Source organism: Pleurodeles waltl, chromosome 8 (genome assembly GCF_031143425.1).
Source record: "Pleurodeles waltl isolate 20211129_DDA chromosome 8, aPleWal1.hap1.20221129, whole genome shotgun sequence".
Lineage (NCBI taxonomy): Eukaryota > Metazoa > Chordata > Amphibia > Caudata > Salamandridae > Pleurodeles > Pleurodeles waltl.
In genome coordinates this window covers 1404038488-1404053901 of record NC_090447.1, presented here as the reverse complement: position 1 = coordinate 1404053901, position 15414 = coordinate 1404038488, and the positions used below count along the sequence as shown (strand labels likewise).

Below are 15414 nucleotides of genomic sequence, written 5' to 3'. Positions count from 1 at the left end.
CATTTCGTTGAAGGGTGTGACATTGTGAAGTGGCGTCATGCTTCTCGATGAGACCGGTGAGGAGTAGAATGAGAGGAGGGAAAGTGGTAAGAGGTGAGCAGTCGTGTGTGTGGGGATGTCGTAGTAGCGTGGCAAATAGGGGGAGCGGTAGATAATGATATTGTGTGAACCTGGAGTGTAAGATGGTAGAACAAACCTTCCAGCTGTGATATGTATTGAAGGATCAGGACAGAGTAACATGTGTTCGAAGTTACGAAGTATGGGTGATGTTAGTCACCTCCTGGTAGAAGTGCGCCAGCAGTGTGGTCCATTGGTGGGATATCAGAAGGAGTGGAAAAGAAGTTGAAAGAATAATGGTGAAGACTGTCTCACAAAAGGATAGGTACCCCACTGTGCCACAACATTGGTTAGTCACCTCCTGGTAGAAGTGCGCCAGCAGTGTGGTCCATTGGTGGGATATCAGACACCTATGCACGTGATGCATCTCCTCATATCAAAGGGCATCTTCCTACGCCGCCCTCTAGTTGTGTACACCACCATGCCAGGCAGACACCAGAGGGACAAAGGGGGAGCGCCAATGGAGTGTCGGGGTGTGCTTTGCAAGGATGCAAAACAGCCTGTTACTTCTGTTGCTTAGTACACTTGAAGATACCTAGGGACCTAGCCTCCCACGAGTCGAGGTACATATGTTCTATGACAGTTCACAGTGTGGAGTGTACAGGACGGCAGTAACTTTGGAGAGCTGGGCAGGACCAGAGCATGTGGTCCTTGAACTCGGCAGCGGGGTCAGCCTGATTGTGTGCCTGGGAATAAGCAGTGTAAACATGCTGGGGTGAAGTATGCCCTGGGTAGGATAAGGAACTGTATGTTTTTAAATCAAGACTTGTGTGATACAAGCTTAGAGAATTGAAGCTCCTTGTCCCATAGCGCACTTCCAAAATCATCCTCCCACTGGTGTCGGAGTGTTGTCAGGGGAGTATGCATGAGTTCACGTATTGCTCTATATATATCCATGTAATTAGGTGGCGGCCAGTTTCCATCAACAGAATGGAGTGTAGTATGAGGTGTGTAGGAAGTTCCCCTTCTGCTATGTCCCAAAGTGTTTGGCATGCATAAACAGTTTGACTATGGAGTTTGGCCTACCAACTGGCCAGTTGAGAGGCTGCTCTTCTGTGCCAGCTGTGTCAACAGGAAGAGATGACCATCTTGGAAAAGATCGCCCACCATATGTACTTGATTGTCCGTCCATTTCTTCAAGCTTGTGGCAGTATAGAACGCTTATTGATGGGGTAGCTGTTGTGTAGTGGAATTCTCAGCATATGACGCATATCGAGAATTCTACATTCTAGGGGGACGGTTGGAGCTGGAGTTGGACGGAGCAGAAGTGTCGGAGGTTGGCGAGGGATTCGCGTTTGTACTTACCGTGTTACTCAATAAATACTGGAGGACTCACATTGGTCTGAAGAGCTTTTGTTCATCAGGATGGGATACACAGGAAGTGGTGGTGTGAAATTCCGGGGACCGTATGTATTACAGATGTACACGAGTTTCATGTGTTGAAAAATGGGGAACGGTGGAACAAGAGGAGAGTGGCCTTGTATCGCAGAGGCAATGGAGAGGGCGAAAGAAAGGTGGACTCTGTAGGGTTGGGTCCAGGTTGGAATAATAGTTTTTTACTCGTGAGTGATGAGGACCTATTAGACAATAGAAGGAGTGGTGGACAGGAGAGTGTTCAGTTGCAATCTGAACGTGGACAAGCGACAGAGGTTGATCTGAGTATGGGAGTGAATGCAAGGAATGTTCAAGCAAAGAGAATAGGTTTGAGGACCTGTAAACCCCCGGGGTATTTACGTGATTATGTTGTGTAGTGTCTTGTGTGTTTACTGTTTATTATCCAAACAATAGGTGATGTGTTAACTAGTGTGTATATAGTTGCAGTTCTTGAACAATGTTTTGTTTTTAGGTATGCACATGTTATATTTATCTACACATTGTTGTAGTTTCATACAAAGTGCTTTTGCTAAATTTTCATTTTGTTTGTATCCTGTTCGTGATATTCCTTTCTTTCTCTTGTTCTATGTTTGTAAAGGAGGGGGATGTGTTGTGTAGTGGAATTCTCGTCATGCGACGCATGTCAGGAATTCTACATTCTAGGGGGACGGTTGGAGTTGGACGGAGCAGAAGTGTCGGAGGTTGGCGAGGGATTCGCGTTTGTACTTACTGTGTTACTCAATAAATACTGGAGGACTCACATTGGTCTGAAGAGCTTTTGTGCATCATTACAATATCCTGATAAGAGGGAATATCGGGGTGTATAGCAGGGTGGTGCGAGCTAGCCTGTGCACATGGGCCATACATCGCCAATCCATCGCCAACTGTAATGGTCACGCGTATGAGAGTTGTGGTTTCTTCAGAAGGAGGCCTGCAGTGCCAGAATTGGGATGGATCCCTCAGCATTAGCAGACTCTCCCAGGTAGCAGCCCACGGTCCAACGAGATAGCCATTGGAGTTGCGCTGCCAAGAAGTAGGCTTCAAAGGACGGATCCCCCAGGCCTCCCTGTTAGGTCAGCAATTGTAGTTTAGCGAGGGCGACCTGGCGTTGGCTGGTGTTTCCGATAAGCTTGGTAAAGAGAGTGTCCAGCTCCACAAGGAAGGAGCATTGTGGTATGATTGGGAGAGTTACAAAATAATAGAGTAATCGAGGTAGAAGCAAAATTTTCGCAGGGCTGCCTTATTATAGGTGCCAGTGGGATGGTCTACCAGAAACGCATTTTGGACCTGATCCTTCTTAAAACTTTGTGGTAGTTACCGTCAAAGAGATCAGCGGGCTATGGTATAGGTGGATCTCCAGGTATCGAACTGCTTGTGGGCGCCAATGAAGGTGGGCATCTCCTAGATTCAGATCACATGGTGATTGTTCTGGGCAGAGCGGATGTACCGCTGAGATTGACCAGTTAACCTGGAGCCCAGTGATGGAAGCAAAGTCTGCCAGGGTGCTCTGGATCCAGGGTGAGGTCCACAGTGATACACCATGACTTTTTAAAAATTATTATTCCCAACACAGTGCTCCATGCATTCTGTTGTGTAATGGGCATAACAGAAATCTTTCTGTGAGGCCATCCAATGAGAGGGTGAGGGATTTTTAAATTCACAGCCGGATTCCACCGTGGATGACAGGAGAAAAAGAAAGTCCCTTGTCCAAAGGCATGCCTTAGATTTTTTTTAACCCGATTTGTGTATTCTCTGTGTATTTGCGAATCCTTTAAGGATCTGTGAAATAAAAGATCGTCCATGACTCCTGCTATCTCTTTCTTTAAACCCTTTCAAGCCTTAAACACTGATTTCTCAAACTCCACTGAATAGATTTACATCAAACCAAGCAAAGGCACTTCCTTGAGTGAAGTTGTAATTTTGTGGCAACCGGAAGGGAATTCCTACTGCCTGACGGCCAGGGCTTATTGTTTGGGGCCAGGACAACATGCCTTGATGTTTATTTTGTACACTGGACAAGTAGACCCAGTCCCCTGCATCACAATTTGTAAAATTGCCAGTTTCTTGTGCCACAGTATGGTTTAGGGAAAGAGGGCTGTCATCCACTGCTGCAGCAGTTGTTTAGCATTTTCGTTCAACTGTAGGAAAATGCAGTAAATTTGGCATTCTATCATCAGATGTTGTAGGAAATCAAAAAAGCCTTTTAAATGGAAAGTGCACCATAACCATAACTACACAATGGCAAACACCACTGTGTTAAATATATTTTTGTGTAATGTGCAGTTTACAATTTCTTTTTTTTTATTTTCGGAGAGAAACATACACTTACGCATGTGCTTGATCTTTTTGAGTTAGTGAAGCTTTAGGTGTATACCTCATCTAAGTATGGGAAGCTTTCACTTCTGAATGTGTTAGACCTGTTCTGGTTGATCAAACCTTGCCCTCCAGCAAGTCCTATACATGCTGTCAGTGTGAGAAGCTTGCACTTTCACATGTGCAAGACCTATTCTGAGTGAGGGAAACACCCAACTGCACATATCATGTGCAAATTCTGAGTAAGCAAATCTTGCATTTCTGCATGTGGAACCTGTTTTGAGTGAGTTAAGCTTGCACTTCTGCATGTGTACACATAGTCTAAGTTTGGAAAACTTAATATTCTGCCCTCATTATACCTGTTCTGAGTGACTGAAGCTTGTCATTCTACATATCCTGAACAGTTTCTGAATGTCACTACATCACTATGCCTTTCTCTCTGGTGTATCAATGAGTTACTAAGAGTGATCATGTTCAGGTCCCTCAATATGTGCGTCCAAGTTAGTGATAGTGGGATAACCCTTGTTCCTTTTTGTACCTTTTACTATGTTACTGTGCCTTTCAGCCCTGAGCTTCATCAAGCAACCCCTACCTGCCTGTTTTGAAGACTGACCTTGCTCACTCACCAGTGTACTCTGCCCATATCGCTACCCATAGTGTGACGCTTTCTTTAGCTTACGGGGCGACGAGACAGTGTCCAGTTTTCCTTCCGACTGAGTCCTTTACACAATCATTTGGTATCTTATGCTGCAAGGTGGTCTCTGTGCCTTCTCCTGTTTCACCTTTCTCCATGGGGTTGGCCCTGTATTCTCCAATGATGTACTTTGTGTTGTGCTGTACTGAGTCTCATTGATGAGTTCCCTTGCTGAGATTCTAGTCTGGCCTATTAACTTCCTATTCTAGGCTCCTGGAGATGGCCACTTCTTTGTACCGCTCTCTTTCAAACCTTGTTGGGTCTAAAACAATCATTCTATAGTACTAGTTACTACTGGTGTCTGACATACTTTCTCTTGGTGACCTGACTCCACCTTGTGTGTGCATACCACCCACTCCACAGAGCCAGTTGTTGCTTGTGGGAAGTCTGCCCTGTGAAGGAGCAGAAAAGAAGTTGAAATAATAATAATGGTGAAGACTGTCTCACAAAAGGATAGGTACCCCACTGTGCCACAACATTGGTAGGACAGCCTTCCCACTATCACAGATTAATCTTCTTCAGTTACACCTGTTAGAACTTAAATATGGACCACCAATTTTAATGCATCCCTTCCCCTCCAATCAATCTTCAGTTTTCTCCTTGTCTAATTTCAGTCCTTTTGGTTGCACTGTCAGTATGTGTATTATCTATAATCTAATGTCTGCGCTTTAAATGAAATTAAATCATAAAGTAAATAAATGCTCATGGAAGTATACTTGATACAGTATGATTCAGGATGTTAACCTAAATGTCTCCTGCCTACCTTTTTTCATCTTTGTAGGAAAATCTTCCCCCTACAAGTGAGTATTATCTGAAGATAAGCGTCAAGGCATGTGCACTGAGCTCCATAGATACAAAGGTATTTATCTTATCATAGCTCAAAACAACAAGCCATACTCTGTTTGTTTTTATGATTCGACCTTATTGCTGTGAATGTGGATGATTGTTGGAATTTTCTTTTTTGCATGATGTTCTATAACAATAAACATATGAAATGGTGAAAAATAAAAGTATTTGTAGCAAATAATACCAGATGTTGGAAAGTTGCTGTTCGCACAGGTTAAAGTTCTGTATTGTGTTTCTATTAGATCTTTATCGGTGGCCAGACTGTTTTCAAAACTTTGTCAGTGTTACCAGTTACAGAAACTGAAACATAAAGCTATACTCGGAATTGGCTCCAACTGCATACTTTTTGGTCAAGTAGGGAAAACAGAATTAGAATCCAAGTGTCCTTTACTGATGACTGCAATCAGAGCATTGTATGAAAAATGTTGCTGCCCGCAGCAAGGTCCTGTCGCAGGTTATGGTTCACCTATTGGGTTACGTGCCCAAAGTCAATTGTTGGCCAAGTGAGCTCTGCTTTGCCATAGACAAACTTGATTAATAGTATTGAATTACGAGTGCCACTGTTGAGTAATTACATCTGCCACATAGTTGGGTGCCCTGTGGACTGCTAGTGAAGTACTACGAATGGTAAATTGACATCACTTCGAATCTGAATCTGTTGCACTTGGTCCACTTTTGTCATTTGCATGGTACCAAGAGGAGAAGCACATTTCATTCTAGGTTGTAGACAAGCTTATCAAGACTGGCTTCTAGGTATCTACACATCTCAAGAAATTGCAACTTCCACCTAGAAAGTAAGCAAGCCTTTTACCAAGACGTTTTAGGGCGCAGTGCCATCTTCTCCTTTTCATTTTCTACTTCAGATCTTTGTAAATGATGCACCATTGTCATAGTTACCTTCTATTAGTACTTCCAGTGCATTCAGTCATATTTTAAGTTGAATGTATTTGTCACTGTTTCTAGCAAATCTCTTATCAGATTCCACTAAGAACACTATGAGATTTAATCAGCTCTATTTATTTTCTTTACTTTATTTTTCTTAATAGGCAGCATTTCCTCTTTGAGGAAGTAGCAGGGTGCCCCATCAAATGAGGTGAATGGCTTCTGGTACAAATAATTCACACACCTGCTTGTGAAATGAGTGAATAGCCCCTCTTCTTATTGCATTTGAGCAAGGATATAGAACCTTTCTGAATAGTTGATGAGATTATTTTCTTCCAATATCCCGGACCTAACTTAATTCATGGTGCCTGTATCAAATAATCTCCTCATTTTAGGCAACCTCAACATGTGGACAGATAACTTTGAAGGTGGCCATTGCCCTGGCACTATTGTGTGGCTACAGCCTTATTTACTGTGCTCCTGAATTATAATCTTTCCATTAAAATCACTACATCCTGTTGTGATTATATCACATGTTGTTTTTCTTTACTGATTATATCAACATAAAGGATGGTGCAAAACCATGTTTCACCAAGCTACTAAATCAGAGTTCTGAGAACACAGAAGCAAATGATTTCCTACATTCTTTTCCTGCTAAGAATTTGCATTATCACCCCAAAAAATGTAGATTATGCTGCTGCTTTTGCAGCTCGGAGAGTGCACTGAGGCCTTCTAACCAGACCTCAGCACCAGTGCTTTGACCCCTAAAAGTATATGTTTGATTGGCTGATACCCAGTGGGCATAGGGCATAAGTTAACTTACCTATAGGCCCTTAGTGTAAGTTAGTGTCCTCAGAGGCTGCAGCACCTCTTGTGCCTCCCTGGGTGCGACAAAGTAAAACATGTCTCCCAGCTTGCAAATGCAGACTGGTAGAGCAGTGTTAAACTGCTTGCTCAACTTTGCCATTTAAGTGAATGACGAAGTCCAGACCATATATATATATTCTATATCACTGCTACAGAAGGCCTATCGAGTGCTGTATATAAAAGAGTAGGACATATATTTACATATATCCCAAGAGTAAAAAACCCAAGTTATAATTTTTGCTGTGGAAAGGCTAGTAGGCCCATTAGCGAGTACAGGATTGCATGCTGACGACTTCGACTTAGCTATACCAACTCCTGAATGTGACTACTAAAGGTGCAAACACTAGAACATGAAGAATTTGATAGAGACCATCACCACCAAGTACGTGAAAAGGTTTCAGAGAGGGGGACAGGGAGAGTGTCCTACACTGCCTGTTTCTTTCTTGATTTCTCACAAATACCAAACTGCTAATTTTCCCTGGTAATTTATCCAGAATCGCTTTAAAGTCGTTAAATGTCATGGGTGACTCAGCCTACATTGGAAGTCATCAGGAAAAGAAAATACATTTTATGTGTGTAGCCACCAAATGAATGAATCAATATTTGGTTATTTATAAGGAAATTTATGAACAAAGAAGTACAAAGTGATGGTAAACACCATATGTTGTAAAAGGTGCCCTACAGGACATATTGTGGTCACGTAATCCTGAGATGACCAAATATATTTCTCAGTTTGAGAAGTCTCCTGTCTTTGTTATACTGTTAATCTTGTATGCTAAATGGTAGTTCTGACGAAGGATGACAGCACATCTTTTCATTTTGTTCACCATGCAAAATATTTATCTCTTACTATACAAGCTTCCTGTAGTCCAGCAATTTAATCTCACTTCGATTAATTTAGAGGAGGATTCTATTCCTCACTGTAAGTGTAAGTATTCAGACCATTATGTCAATTAGTCCGTTTATCACAGATGTCTACAACCTTTTCTGTAGTGAGAGGTACTGATGCTCAGTGAAAACTATTCTAAGCTGCTAATATTGTGAGGGTTGTAACAGTGACCGCATCAGCCAAGATTACATTAATGTCCACTATACACAGAATTACCAGCCGTGATCACCTCATTGCATCAGGCACAGTTGCCAGCCATCATGTAAAAAAAGTGTTGTTGATGTGGCATGCCCTACATGGGTAATACATAACAGACATAGTTACAATGCCCCTGGCACCGAGTTAATAATTTTCTTAGTAGGTCACCCCTACACCAGATCATTTTTCATTCATTTCAGTTTCATTCAGATATCAGCCCGAAATACATTATGGAAATTCAACCATTTGTTCTATGTTTTCATCAAACATCAGCATATTATTTCTGAAAAGGCGCACATTTTAGCCTTGAATACACACCTTCAATTTTGGTAGATACATTAGTTCAACCAAGCAAAAGCTTATCAGTTAGTAGGCCGCACTGCATGCGGAACAGCTACTTACAGGCACCTGGCCTTCTGTCAGTAGCTTCCACTTGTTGGAGAACCCTGGTGTCGTATTTAATGCCCCGCAGGATTGTTGAAAGTATGTTGCTATTGTGATTGCCATTTCTGAGCCTGACCTTGTCATCAATGAGTTTTAGATTCATCTTAATTTGTTTGTTTTTACCCACCCCTAATATCACCATCCAGCTTTCAGAAAAGTAAATGAAAAATGAAAAACTAACTGTCCAAAAAGAGTAAAGAACTCACAGAGACAGAACAGGACCTAGAACAAGAATCAGTCCACAAATTCGGAGGCGAAATGACCTCATGACCCATTAAACTACTGTACCCTTATTAAAAAAAATAGAAAAATAGAATTGCTACATTTCAGTGTTATCATATGTCAATTAAAAACCTATTTGAGTGAGTGTAGCTCTAAAATTTAGCATTTTTGAATATCTTGCAAATATATTTGACCACAAAACATGACGTTTTCTTTCAGTTATATATAGTGCTGATCAGTCCACTCATTTTTCTCTGCGAAATCCAATGGTCACTTTTGCTCATTCAGCTGACCTTTCACTGCTTTTCTTAAGTACCTTTTTCTACCAGAAGGTGAATGCTAGACCCTCATCTTTGGAATAACTGGCTTACATCTTCTTCCTAAGTTACATTTTCAATGTCAAATTAAGTGAAAAATTTGAAACCCTCCACTGGAATTTGAACGTGTCATGCCAAAGATTGTTAGTGCTGGACTTAGGACTTGCCTGATTGAAAGCATTAATCTTCTATGCTTTCATGAGAAAGTTAGGGGGAATCTGGCAGCTCTCAGTTCAAAGTTGTCATAGTGAATGTATAGAGAGAAATGCATAGGTAATGGTCTCGATTGGACAGGATGTACTCAGAAATAACAATACTTAGAATTTAGATGGGTGACGGTGAAAACGGCGATATTGCTCACAAAGTGGTTCTGAGTGACATTTAATAGACCACGAGAGAGCTTATATTGTCTATGATATCTTTTAGGAACCGATTTTCCAGCTGTGAGCCATCACTTACAGTGTTACCTTTATTTGGTAAAATCTAAACATGGCCTCATGAAAATTGCTGCTTTTATTCGGCAAGCTGCCTTCCATTTTCATTTCCACCCCCCTTCTCTAACTATACTGTTGACATGAATTACTTTTGGTTTTCCTTTGTGAAAGCCCTCCTGTGCATTCCATAACCGGTCCTCTGTTTTCCACTTCTAACATCTAATTACAGCTTGGTGGTGAGAACTTTTCAATGTAATATATAGTTGTGTCCCTCCTTATGCGCCTGGGCGTTCTTTAAAAAAAAAAAAAAAATACAGTGACCCAAGGCCTTCTGACTTTGTGCAGCTTTTTTATTTATCTTTAATTTTTCAATAATAGAATTATTTTTGCAGTAAAACTAGTGTCACAAGTAAATGTTTTGTTTATGAAACAAGAATGAAACGCCTACATTGGAACCAAAGTGTTCAAAAAAGTGATGCTTAGAATTGCTGAATGAATCTTGGCCACTGGAGGCCGAATCTAATGTGTGTGAGAAAAATAATTATAAAATAAAATGTCTTAATTTTTTCAGTTTTTGTCGGAAATCAAATTGGAAAATCAGTGTTTGCCAGTGGGAAGGGAAATCGCGGGTGTTGTATTAGAGGGTAAGTCTATTATAGTATGATGTTTTTCAGGAGGTTAGGCAAAAGCAAATACTTTAAACAGTGTTTCCCAGCCTGTGGTCCTTGGACCCCCTATGTGGCTGTGAAGCCTCCTCAGGGGGGCGGTGACTGCTTACAAAATTAACTTAATATTAACTGATTAATAAAGTGTATATAAATAAAATGGCTAAATGTACAACTGAAAAATTGTAAATGTACAGTAAATATCAAGGAATTTGAAATTGGAGGCTAAAAGTAAATAACAATCCTCACATTGATTCGTGGGAGCAGTGCAGGTTGATCAAGCAGAATATATTATGGCTGATGTGTGGCTTCATTTGCATTTAGAAAAGCTCCAATCCTCCTATAAAAAAAATGAACATTTGATTTTTATTTTTTATTTTAGATGTTTGCAAATTAAATAAAATGTGCTATCATTTGTGTATGTGTTTTAAGGAATGCATGTTCCTGTATTTTTTGTGTATTGTTTTTCATTTCAAATCATTGACAATGTTTAGTCATCTGTATCCGGCTTCCAGTAATACTCGGTGTGGGGTCCCCAGATTCCAATAATGATTCAGTGTACATCATCTGTGTTTCAGTTTTGATAAAGTGGGGGTCCACAGAAGTCAAAAGGTTGGGAACCACTGCTTTAAAATAATCAGTCTTCTAATAATTTAGAGTATGCACTTATAAATGCATAGTCTGATAATGTTGTATGACTGTCAGATCTTCGATGTTAATAGTAAGAAACAGTTTGGCTGTCTATTTACAAGATCTGTTTGTGAAGAGTGAATAAGCCCGGAGGACCACGGAAAAGCGGTCGGACAGGTGCAGTATCGGCGGTTTGGCTTTGGCCAAACCGCTAAATTCGTAATTTGCCGGCCTTCACCACCAAGACCACCACGACCACCACCACGGCCCTGGCAGTCTTTAGACTGGTGGTAATGAGGGCCTAAGTACTGACCACTTCCTTTCCTTTGTGTGGGATTTAATACTGATGAATTCTCTGCATTTGTGAATGATCATTCAGCTGTAGTGACACAGTAGTAGAAGATTCCTTCTGCGAATTCCTGACAGGCTTAAATATAGCAATTGTGTCCTAAAATGTAAGTTTCTGTCAGGGATTAGAGCCTGATATAATGCTTTCCGTTTAGTGTGGCTTGAGTATGCAGCATTAGTACTAATAAATAAAATAAATCCAGTTTAAATATGACATAGTCCTCCTCCTAAGATTGTCTTTCTCTGTGGTCTATCACATTCCTGTTGTCATGCATATAGAATGCTAAGGTGAGGATTAATTGAAATACAACTTAGTTGGACATTGTTTTCAGTACAAGCCATTGACAACGGGCCATCTTCATGACAGTCCATGGACTTAAGACTTTCAGTTAAAAGTAAATGGGGATTCATTTGTGGTGGTTGAAATTCAGGTAATCTAATCTAGTTTTGTACCATTAATAAGGGATTCTTGACACTTCATACTTGACTTTATACTTTTTAGCTTACTCCTCCTCCCCCACAAAACAACTATGTTGCCCCTCGACAAATGATTACAGTGGGTCTGTCAATGCATGCAACATGACACATTTCTATGTTTGTAGTTTAGGATTAGTTCATTTTTCATTACATGCACAGCTCCCTAGCCATGGCTTGTCGGTACTGATACAGTACAAAGTAACACAATGATGCTGACTTAGAAAAGCCATGTTTTGAGATTTTTCCTGAACAATGCTTCGCTGAGACTGAACTGGAACTCAAGCGGAAGAAAGTTCCAGTGTGTGGAGGCCAGATAGCTGAATGATCATCCTCCATTTCTTGCTCTTCTGAACCTGGGCTGCAATGCTAAATTGTTCTTTGCTGACTGCAGAGCCCTAGTAAGTTTATATGGCCGAATCAGGACTCTGATGAATCTAGGCCAGGAGCCTAAGAAGGCCCTGTAGGCAGTGGATAATGCCTTGAACTTAATCCTTTTTTCCACAGGAAGTCAATGGAGTAAGGACAAGTGAGCGAACACTGAATGATATTTAGGTTTGTGGCCACGCTGCAGTGTTTTGTATCACCTGCAGTCTTTAAAGGGAGGACTCTGAAACCCCCCAGATAAAGCACATTGCCATAGTTCAGGTGGGCAGATGTTAGATGCATGCTTGCACTATGGTCTTTTGCGCATGGTTGGGTAAAACCCTCAAGAACATTTTCAAACTGGGGAGTGGCCAAAGCAACAAGCAGACTGTTTTGTGATCTGGAGGTCTATCCATTGGGCATCTTCGAGCCAGATCCCATGGTATTTTACTGCAGGTTTAGGTGAGGGAGGAGAGCCAAGCTCATCTGTCCACCACGTCGGAGGCTTGTTGCCCACAGCCAACGCCTCCGTTTTCTTCCCTTACAATGCAGACAGTTTATCCCCATCCAGTTGGAGAGTGCTAGGATGCAAAATGTACAGCATGCAACATAACCTCCATGTTCAGAGGAAAGGGAAAATACTAATTCAGAGTCATCTCTGTACAAGAATATAATGAAACTGAAAAACTCTAGAAGGTCTGCCAAAGGACGAACATAGATAATAAAAAGAGACTCCTTAGTCAGTCTTAAATGACTCAAAAAAATTGGGTTTGTCCACTACCTGAAAGCCCCAGCCTTTAAGGATATTTTTAAATTGCATAGCTATAGATCATCTTACTAGATGTTTCATTGTTTTTTTTCTCCATGTCTGTTGAAGCTCCTTACACTCCTTTTTGAGAGGCTAGCATTTAGGGTACCCAATGTTTGAGAGGTTAGGGCGGCCTTTCTCTTAAAGGGATAAGACAATTAAGGGGGGGTCCATTAGCCACGCTCTTAAAGCCAGATCTGCCTCCTCCTTCAACCTGTTGTAGAGCTTCATCTGACCTTGCTCTAGAAGATTATACAACAACTGAGCATTTACTTTAGACCAAGGTCGAGTCATGGAGGGTGGGGTGACACACAGTGAGAGTAGCAAAAGCTGAATAGCTTCCAAATCATGTACAAGGCTAAGCACCTGGGGACAATATAAGTTATCAAAGTGAATGTTAAGGCCAACAATGTGGTAGCCCTCCGGCAAGGAAAGCATCACATCATGGATGGCCAGGGGGTTAAGCCACGTCTCTGTTAAACAAACAAAAAAAGGAACTGGTGTGCAAATTATCAAGTAGGGTAAAAATAGCCTACTTGTGATGGGATAATGAACGACAATTTAGACTATAAACGCAGAAGCGATTTTTGTCTTTCCTCACTGGGTTGCCCTCAACACTAGTAGAGATGGTAGCTCAGTCCTCCTTACTCTGGGGGTGAGGCTTCAGCTAAAGCAAATAGTGCAGGCAATATGTAGCCTCCCTTGCCAAATTGATGGAATATAAGCATTGCACATAGAGCAGGCTTTTGAAAGAGAGTAGCAAATCTGCTGATTAAGAGATGGGGTGTGCTTCAAAATGAGCAGAATCCCTTGCCCCTGGTGCTGTCCAAGTGCAGACAGGCTTGGTTGTGGCACAGCAGTGGCATGCCTGCAGTGCTTCTGCACCTGCATCTGCCTATTCATTTTATGGGTATGTCACAGACCACAGAGGGTCACCCTGAAAAAAACCCAAAAGAGCTGGGTAGGACTTATTACAAAACTACATTGCCCACTTGGGAACCAAATTAAACAACATACATCTCATGTAGTTTACATGCAGCATAGGTTCATACTTATTTGGAAAACATCCTTTATTTTATATACAAAAATATGTTCCATACTCATATAAAAATTCAAATGAAATCCCCTATCAAACCACCAAATTAGAAGAACAAAGATAAGTGCAAGAAGATCAAGTGCTTGTGATTAGAAGAAAAAAGAAGAGTATACATCTCTCACCTATCTATTCAAAAACAAAAAACTTCAAAGAAATGCCTGTTGGTAAATCCTTTTCTGCATTGAATCATTTCTATGATTTCAACAGTATTAAATCCCCATTACAGTTCCTCCTTTATTTTACGGAAAAAATATCACATCCAGGCTCAACCACCATCGTCGACGTTTCGACCCCCTCTGGTACTCGGGCTAATTCCGGGCTCACACACAGGTCTTCTTCAGGACTAAAACGATAGGGGACCAACTTAGTTCAACCTCTCTCTTGATGCAACAATCTTCTCCACCAGCGCTTCACGTCGCATCCAAAATATATAGGAATTTCCTCCTTCAGTTATACTTTCACCAACTCCATTCCAAGGGTTATCTCTTCAGATTTAACTTTTTCCTTTCATATACCAGCAACTAATTAGTCTGCCTCCCACGGCCTTCCATGTCAGTTCATTTTATGGGTGCAGAAGTAAGGAAAAAAAGACCGACTGGCCATTAGAGCGCTAAATGCTCAAAATGGCGCCAAAAAATGGCATATCCAACATTCTGATAAAAAATAAAATAAAAAATACTATGAAAAACTCTCTACCACAAAATGTAGACCGGGGAAGGTCAGCAACAAATATATAGAAAGTTTATATAAAAATATATACCATTAAAAGATATTGCCCCCAGTTCATAACAGTAATTACAGCAGCTTTTAAAATGCAGCATGAATGTAAATCGTCCTGGCATCTATCTTAAAAAATAAAATAAAAAAATAAAAAAGGATTGTCACACTAGTGAATACTCGGGCCTGTTTTTCTTGCCACACCTGGTAAATGTCGATACCGTTTGCATAGTGCGGGTTTTCCACATCATTTTAAGTTCCTGACTTGGAATGGGGGAATAATAAAGCAATACTTCATGCTGTTTCCCGCCTCACAGTACAAGGTGTGAAACTGGACATTTTTTCCATGGTCAAATTTTGTGCAAGGAAAATGTATGGGAGAAAGTAATGATTGTGCGTTATGGAATCCCTAGTCAAGCTCAAACTCCCTCAGTCTGTTTCATTTGGAGCCCAGGTCTTGTTCCAACTGGTCCTTGGGGCCATGGCTCTGGAAATACCCACTTTGTTCCTGAGGATCAGCTGAATACAAAGTTCTTAGCCCATCTTACAGGCCATCAGGTGATCACTCTTTCCAGCTGGTCATCCTTTCCTCCGTTGTTGCCTCCCTGACCCAGGGGCTTCTCAACTGTCTCTCTCTTGTGCAGAATTTGTTAATTGGGGGTGAAAGGTTCTAGATGCCAGGCATCCCTGGCCAATCCTAGGATGAAACATAA

The 15414-nt window shown here is 41.2% G+C and overlaps 1 protein-coding gene across 1 annotated transcript in view; it reads left to right on the top strand.

Annotated features, from left to right (window-relative positions):
• CRYZL1 (crystallin zeta like 1) overlaps window positions 1-15414 on the top strand; it is a 160979-nt gene that overhangs the window by 40089 nt on the left and 105476 nt on the right. Inside the window, exons 3-4 of the mRNA XM_069202491.1 lie at window positions 5280-5357; window positions 10169-10241. Of these exons, the coding sequence (XP_069058592.1) occupies window positions 5280-5357; window positions 10169-10241 (151 nt within the window). The remainder of the gene's footprint in view (window positions 1-5279; window positions 5358-10168; window positions 10242-15414) is intronic.